The 9,074-nt window shown below is 38.3% G+C and overlaps 1 protein-coding gene across 1 annotated transcript in view; it reads left to right on the top strand.

Moving 5' to 3' along the window:
• Positions 1-9,074, top strand: part of LOC106514122 (protocadherin Fat 3) — a 93,590-nt gene that overhangs the window by 27,792 nt on the left and 56,724 nt on the right. The window contains 4 exon segments of the mRNA XM_074559731.1: positions 1,780-1,841; positions 3,786-4,100; positions 6,007-6,217; positions 8,127-8,198. Of these exon segments, the coding sequence (XP_074415832.1) occupies positions 1,780-1,841; positions 3,786-4,100; positions 6,007-6,217; positions 8,127-8,198 (660 nt within the window).

Raw genomic sequence — 9,074 nt, 5'->3', positions numbered from 1 at the left:
CACTTGATATTTGTATTGTTTTTAACATGCATAAAATACTAATAAGGATACATAAAAGTAGCTGGTGGCATTTATTCACAAAGAGCAAGCCAAAAGATTTGAGTTTGATTAATTTTTGACCCCTTATCTGTTCAACTTTTCTGTTTGGTTTCCAGTCTGCTGGGCTTCAGATCCCAATGCTGCCTTTCATAAATCATGTAATCCTGTTGTCCACATCAAGCCTGGACCTCCAGCAAACATTGGAATTTTTTTATTAGCTGAGTGTAGATGAACATCATTACCTCTAAGTCTCAGGCCATGGTCCTGAACCATGAATCACTGCATTCAGTGAAGAGAGATCTGAGCTAAAAGGCAAAGCTGCCAATTGGCAATGAATGGAGGTTAAAAAGAAGTTTCACATTTTAGCAGAAAACATTTTCCCTTGCAGAGTGGCTAGAGTCACACTTAGAGATTGGTTTAGCAGCTCAACTATTGAATCAGATAAAGATCCCTACTGGATGCCTTTCAAGGGAGGTCGCACATAGAGGGGAGCTTGTGGCGCACCCAGAACTTGTATCTCACAACTGGCCTGGGAGCATCTCTGAGACCCTCTGAATGAGCTGGAGGAGAAACTGGGGAAAAGGGAGTTTTTGTCTAAGTTGTCCTTGTGACTAAGTATTCAACAAGGAGTTGAAGAATGGGCCCAAAGTTTTTGATAAGTTTTTGATTTTTGAAAAGTTTTGAAGTTTTTGCATAAACYTTTGTAGCACAACAACCTTGGTTTTGTATGGGTTTGTTACAAATCAAATTAGAAGTGCAACAAGAAGCATATACTAATTCTACACAACAACAGCAACCCAATAAACTGTGTTTTATGGCAGTATTTTTTATAGAATCATATCTGGGGAGTTTTAGTTTGAAATGAGAGACATTTCTTCATATCCTATCCTTTGTAATAGCATTTGCATTTTTGTTCAGCATCTTCTACTTGGAAAAACAAAACAATGAAAATGATCTGAATCTGTTTTGAACTGTTGTTTGCATTTTAGCTGACAATATAAATGTTTGACAAATTTCAAATTGCTTTAATTTTTGATCTAACAATATGTTGAAAATAAAATGAAAATAGCATAAATTTTCCCACCTTATAGTCTAACTCTGTGTTCCTTTTTTTGGGAAGAAACTTGTATAATTCAAATAAATAAAGATCATGTTTAGTTTGAAGTAACAAATTATTGGAGCTTAGCAGGTRACATGTGGAACTCTTTTTTAATGGTTCCGTGATATCCATCATATTATAGATTCTTTGCTTTATTTTACTGCCTTTGTCATTGCACATTGATAGTGAACAAGCTATAAAAGCATAAATAAGAAAACAAAAACCAACAGTGGGGGAAAAAAATAAACGGATGAAACATTTCACTTTTAGTACAATTGTTTGCAGTTCTGGCCAAAACATCATCTAAATAATAAGCTTCAGGATGAGCTTTGATCAGTTGCTCTGATTTCCCTGCTGGCTTGTTGGCCGACCAGATGACCCTCTGTCACACAGAGCCATAGAAACATGTGCCAAACGTGACTGCCTGTGCCACGGCTGCAGGCTGTGGGTTTTGGAGAGCATGTATGAATGCACTGGCTCATTAACAAAGCCATTCTAACTGCAAAGACTAATGCTCTTTAAATGCCACCGTGTAAAATCCCTAAATTAAACCTCTGAATTGCACAGTTGAAAAAAACAGATATTCACCTTCTGCAGTCTGCGTTGATGTTAACTCACATTTCTCTTGTACATTTTTTTAGGACTGATTACGACAACGGCCAGAAAACTGGACAGGGAACAACAGGCAGAGCACTTTTTAGAGGTACAGTATAAAAAAAAAAAACAGAACGATGTTCACAGTTTATAGTATTATTATTTATCCTACCCTGCCACCTGCCAGAGCCCACTATTAACAAAGGCAGWGTGGAGGACAACCTTGGCAGGCCCTCAAGGCTCCATAAAATGTGATAAATGACTGTAGTTTTGGGGCCCCAGGTTTAGGATTTTTTTAAAATGTAATCATTCATCCTTGGTTATCTTCTCAGCTCAGGATGGGAAACAGTGAGGAGAGGAGTCGGTCCGTCCAGCATTTTGATAGGTGCAGACACTGGGCATACAGATAGCTGTGTGATTACCATTTCTGTTGCTGCTGCTGCTGCTGCTCTGCATGCAGATGAACCTGATAATCACAGATTCTTGACTTTAGAGACATGAGCAAACTTGTTTTTCTTCCGACTTTTCGTGCGACTCATCAAATGTTAATGAATCTACAAGCACTTTGCCCTTCTTCGAAATGGAATAAAATAACCCCCAAGCTGACCCACAGCTCTGCAGCTCGGTGTCATTGTTAGGTATTGTACGTCCGCTTTGCCAGTCGAATCATCTCAATGACTCCGGCTTTGATTAGCTTTATTAAGAGCATAACTTGTGTACTACAAAGGGAAAGCAGAAAAAAGCATGTAAAAATAAGCTTACAAGTTGCACTTTTGTACAATGAAGCCCGGATTTTCACAGGGTTACATTCTTAAAGTTCCTGCAAATCGTGAAAATAATAGTGATATGTGTTTGGGATTTACATTAAAAGGCTTGCGACATGCATATCCTTCAGATACAAAAAGTTAAAGAAAGCATCATTTTATTTAAGAAACTTGGCTTATTACACACAATCATACTCAGTTTGACATATAACTGGCATATCTTTATTGAACTTGGCCCAGCCAAAGTGAAACAGGAAGTGACATCAAAGGGGAACTTTTTTAAGAAAAGGAACTCTCTGGTTATTGTTTATTGAAACAATACTATTTTAGCTCTGACTCTACTTTATATCTCTCTGATAGTGRCACACGGCCATTGTTTCAAAGCTCTGTTCACATGCAGACAATCCCCTTTGACATCACTTCCTGTTACTTCACATGCAAAAATCTCAATAAATGTTCATCTTAGCGGTGTGAAATTTTGTTTGCAATATGCCATTAATATTATCTTTCTAAAAATACATTCATATTTAATACAAAAATTTGATGTCACAGGCACTTTAATTTTTTTAACTACAACATTATATTATTCCTAATAATTTAGCTTGAAAACTTGTGAAAAAGCACAATAGAAAACAATTAAAAATATGTTTTTTACTGTACTGTATTTTTGGTTTCTGCAATATCATGGAGATTACCACAAACTACTAGTAGTTAGGTTCTATAAAGAAAAATCCGCAAAGCACTGAGTGCGCTAACTATGAAACACAACTTTGGGGGGCTTCACTGTACATCTAAAATGAGTTAAGGTTTATGGATCTGGGGTTTTTTGTTGTCAAATCTTCCTGCCACCTATTGTTTTCCCTTCCCACCAATGCAGCTTGTCTGTAATTAATAGTCTGGTGAGCAGTGAGGCTGGCAACAATGATTTTCACCCTTATCTGATCCGATTGATCAGCGATCAGACCTCTGGCTCTGCTTCCAGTGGGATCAATAATACAAAGAGATTTCCCGGGATCTCATCCCCACGTGGCCCTGCACTCACACTGCACAAGCAGTGTTTAAGAAGTCAATAAATACATGCACTTAGATTAATATNAATGAATCTAAAATATATGAAAGTTTAATGTTTATCAATACATTACAGAAAATAATGAACTTTATCACAATATGCTAATTTTTTCACAAATACATATACATACTGTATGTGTGTGTATCCCATATGCTTGACCAAGAATGGCTTTACCATATGTATGAATGCCTTTTTTCTTTTCTCTCTGCTACCAATGCAGGTGACAGTAATAGACGGTCCAGTGACGACCCGGCAGTCGACCGTGTGGGTCATAGTGCACATTGAGGATGAGAACGACAATCCGCCCACATTCCCGGAGGTCACTTATCGCATCAGCTTGCCCGAACGGGACCGGAACAAACGCGGCGAACCTGTGTACCGCGCCTTTGCGTACGACCGTGACTTTGGAGCCAATGCCAACATCACGTACAGCATCATCGATGGCAACAAGGATGAAAAGTTCAGTATTGACCCCAGAACTGCTATGGTGTTGTCTAAGAAGATGGTGCCAGCAGGCAGCTCTGACGTCCTCACTGTGAGTGCCTACAAAATAACTTAACACAGGTATTTGAGCTTCCATTTTTCCAATGAGCTCGGCAGAACTACTTAGCAATGTTCTGGAACAAAAATGTTTCTTTCTTGTCTTATTACAAACACAAGCAAAGTTTGAAGTAGTTGTTGTTATCTGCGGACATATTTTTGTTACTGTGGTCCACTGAATTGTTACAGCCATTAGGTACTGTTTATAGTCGTGCTCGTTCTTAGTTTCTGCATGTAAGAGCTCATTTATGCAGTGCTGATGGAGCCTGCTTCGTTAACATGAACAGGAAATACTTTAATCCTTGAACGAACACAACAGATATAATACTAATGTGGCATAGTGTGTTTTAAATCTTCACCCTTCACACAAACAAGTTCAAAGTTTAGATTAAAATCAAATTAATTCTTGTTCGTAGTTCACACATGGATAGTTCTGAACTAAACTCACTCCCAACATGAACTCACTCACATCCGTTTATCACATTTTTCACAGAAGAAAAAACTTATTTACAAAATTTACTAAATGTTGTTAAATGTGACCTCTTGCATCAGTTAGCGTATTAATTGCATCAGTGCTTGCAGGCTCCTCTCTGCTAGCCTGTTCGAATGGGTTTGCTTCAGTCCTATTCTTGGTGTTAATATGGCTGCGTTTACAAGAAAGCTGCATTTGTTCATATCTTTTCAGATGGTTTATGACGCAAAGCTAAATAAGTCTGAAATTGTGACTAAAAAGCAGAGTGCATTTTCAATCACAGGAGCATTGCAAGGCTGACATTTCAATAAAAAAATCTATTATGTGTAACCACTGCTACTGAAAAAAAAACTCCACACATCTAAATAAAACGCGGCATTCTGATTTCTGCTAATATATAAACAAAGGGATGGAGAGATGTTTTAAGCAGTTCTGACTGCTGGATCCAGGATTTGAATGGACTCTGGAGCATGGGTCTGCAGTGTGACAGAACTGGGTGCACAGGCACAGTTTGGCACAAGCTTTGATTTCTGATGGACTGCACATGGGTTTTCATTTTATAAGTTTAAAATGAGAGAAAAAAAAGAATGTGAAATACTTATGATTTGTTCTAAAAACCTCTCAAATCACAGCAGATACTCTAGGGATGAGCAACTGGCGGCCTGTGGGCCACATCTGGCCCGCAAGTGACTTCTGTCTGGCCCACCAACTTTTTTATCTTGGAAAAATCACTTAAAAGCTGCTTTGAGTGCTTTCTTTAAGTTAAAAAATCAATTGAAGAATCTTTATACAAGCTTTGTTCGACAACACATTGCACAAAGCTAAATATGATGAATATAATGAAGTTGTAAGAATATAAACAACAGTCACTATTTACCAGAACCGAACCTTGCATGAGTCTTCACTCAAGGCGTCTTATGTCGTTGCACTTCAGCTCACTAAAATAAAATATTTCTTTTTTGCTTGCCTTAAATGTTTTGTGTTTATATCTATTAAGTATGAGTACAACTGTTATACATGCATTTGATACACAAACATTTTTAAAATGGCAGTTTTATTACATTTAGGTAAGTGTGTAGTATCGACAAAAAATGGGACCCCTACCATCGTTTAAGATGCACACCCCTGCTCTGAAACCAAAAGTGGATGATCATGAATTTTGCTCAGTTCTAGTTAATCAGGCAAACAAAAACAGCCTTGTGCAGTGGTTTAAAAGCCCTTGCAGTTGCTCATTTGATTTATTTTATTTAGTTGAATTACTATTAAGTATGAAAAATAGGGCAAGTTACCAAGAAAAATAGTTTAAACTGTAGTTTGCCTCACTATCTGCTTGCAGTAGTGTCAAATCAAGGGGTGTGAAATGTACCCCCTTTAGATCTGGCTTCAAGTTGTGTTTGATGAAAGTTTCGTTTCTTGCTTCATCTCACAGATAAAAGCAGAGGACAGTGGTAACCCGCCTTTATGGTCCACAGTCAAACTCCATGTCGAATGGATTCGTAAACCCGTCCCCTCGCAGGTCCCCCTGCTCTTCACCCAGAGGTACTACAATTTCTCAATTTCAGAGACCACTGCTGTGGCTCAGCCGGTGGGCGTGGTGGCCCTCAGCCAATCAAGCACACCTGTCTGGTTCAGTATTGTTGGTGAGTAACTTTGTGGAAAAGCTTAACACCACAGAGAGTAATGGATTTGGTGCAGAATGTCTCATTTTATTACAAAAGACACCAGATAGGAAAAGATTGCATTGATTGTTTCATCTGTATAGAGGAGATTCATGCTAATATTTTAGGATGCATTGCTTAATATACTGGGCCTGTGTGATTGGGATGAGATGGTGCTGGCAAAGTCAGGGCTTTGCATTTCGCTTCAGTTGCATTTTGGGAAAATCAGTAGTCTGGTTCTACACAAAAAATAAGTGATCTGGCCAAAAGCAAAGTCTTGGCGTTTCTCTGGCTCTGGGACTAAAATAAATTTAGGATAAATCTGGGAGGAAATTTGTGTTTAGTAGATTATTTCTTTGTTGCTTTTTGGCAATAAATCTTATATCATTGGAAAGTCTGTTAAATTCCCTTTTTTAAATAGTGTCACCTTTGTAAGGAGCATGCTGTCAGAATCAGAACAGGTTTAAAACCCAGAATGCAGGCAGAGACCAAAAGCTCCAAAACAAAACGCCAGTATGGCAGCAACAAACCCAGAAGGAACACAGGGAGAAGGTGTCAATCGAAACAGAAGGTGAACCATACAATGAACCAGCAAATGAAGTGGTGGCAAGAGACCGGTTAAACACAAACTGAGGGAGAGAGAAGATGAGCAACACCTGGAAGGGAGACTGATTGCAAACAACTGACAGGTGAGAGTGACTGACTGGAAAATGACTGAGAAGCAGGCTGAGGGTGAAGTGAGAAATGGCACAGAGGAACACAGGAAAGGCACTAAACACAAAATAACACAATGAACCATAGAAAAGAAGTAAACCAAAACACACAGATCATGACATGGATTTGTGTTCGGGTTGTGCACAGGGAAAAAAAAAGGCCAAATCTTGGGTGTGCTGTTCATGCCAGGGTGACCAATGCAACCATGTTGGCTGACGTGCGATAAATGCTAGTTGAAGCAGTGTGTGACCAGGCTGGTGACCTCCAGGAGGGGGTCCACATGCTGCAGAGGCTGTTGTTTGTTAAATAAATTGTTAAATTGCCAATATGTTTTGTTTTTTCACAATCATCCAGTCCAGTGCTTTTCTAACCCTGGTCCTCAAGACAAACTGCCCTGCATGTTTCAGATGTTTCCCTGCCTCAATTGATAACTGATTAAAAGGCTTTTGTTGAATGAAATCAGCTGAATCTGGTGTGTTCAACTTCTAAAACATGCAGGTCAGTGTGCCATGAGGAACAGGGTTTGGAAACACTGATCCAGTCCACTAAACACCAAACGAGTCATCAGAATGCAAATGCATGTTCCTTACAAATGTGGCATTATTGTAAAGGAAATTAACAGGCTTTCCAATGGTACACGATTTATTGCCAAGAAGTATTGTCACAACAAAAAATGTTCTACCGAGCACAAATTTCTTTATTTTTGTACACGCACGTGGGATCCCTTCATGCTCCTTTAAGTTTAATGACTTATTTTCATTCTTACTAAGATTCTTGATCATAAACAATAAAAGCAAACAAAAAAACTTAAAGATGATCCTTTAGGTCATATAGGAAAAATATGTCAAGTGCAAAACAAGGTAAGCAATGTGTATAATTTGAACATCCATCCATCCATCCATTTTCTATACACGCATATTCCTTTCATTCAAAGTTATTTCTTACTTATTTCTAGGTTGTTGTTTTTTTATTCAACAATCACCCTTACTTTGCTGGTGTATTCTGATGAGTAGTCCATTTATATTACTTTACATTACAGGATACATACATGTAGATGTGAATAATATCATGAGCCTAAGGTTGCAGCACTTTGTGTGACTGACTCAGAGCTTTGATCACACAAATACTCACTATTCATAAATATTGAAAATCCTTTTTTTCTTCTCTCTCTGTGAAGGCGGACGTCTCGCTAGAGAAATGTTCTACATTCCCCAGAACGAATGTGGAAGAAACTGCTCTCTCGACACAGGTCTGGTCAAAACTGAACCTCTTYTTTTTAAATGCCCTGGGTTTGAAGGAGTTCAAAAATGTAGGAAGCACAAGACGCAGTAACTTACCCTCCTTTAGCTGAAGGCTGTGTTGATTGATGTGCCTTTGAAAATCTCAGCCAGCTGCAGACRAACTGCACCAGTTTGTTTTCCCTCTCCAGACAGGACAGGTTTATGTCATTAGTTCAGCTGAGAAACGCTGCTGCTTTGGAAGTTTATCGTGGATGTGTTGTGATGCAATCTGCCTCCAACTATAATCCTTCACACTCCCGTGATGGCTCTCCTGATCAAAGTGTATTTTTACAAAACACTACAAGTTGTGTGGTCAGTGCAACAAGGCCAGTAGATTGAGGTTGCAGCAGTCTTCAGAATAAATATTAAATTGGCTATAATCAATAATCTCACTGTGAAGTAACAAATATATCAAATGCAATGTGACAAGAGAATCTTTATTAGGATTTATTAACGCTGCAGATCTTCTTCAGCTGTAACAAGCTTAAATAAATTGCTTATTTGTCCTGTCAACTATAATATTGTTTGCAAATCCTGCTGCCTTGAATAATTTTTGGTCGTACGACTATTTATATCAAATTTAGTTCCTAGAATTGTCCTTCAGAGGTTGTTGAACTTTGTTAAAACAATTGACACGGGGAAGTTAAAGTTCTTTATATTGCTAAAGCAAATAAAGAAGTTGTATTGTTCTGAGAGATTTTATTATTAATAACATACTGCATGAAACTCGGGGTAATCGTGGAACTGCCCATGTTTGTGCATGTATATGTGTTTGTTTGTTAGCAAAATATCTCAAGAACCAGTGGTCAGATTTCATTGAAACTCCTAGAAGCATATCTTTGGAT

This window comes from Austrofundulus limnaeus, unplaced genomic scaffold (genome assembly GCF_001266775.1).
Source record: "Austrofundulus limnaeus strain Quisiro unplaced genomic scaffold, Austrofundulus_limnaeus-1.0 Scaffold17, whole genome shotgun sequence".
Lineage (NCBI taxonomy): Eukaryota > Metazoa > Chordata > Actinopteri > Cyprinodontiformes > Rivulidae > Austrofundulus > Austrofundulus limnaeus.
This window is presented reverse-complemented; position numbering and strand designations above follow the sequence as displayed.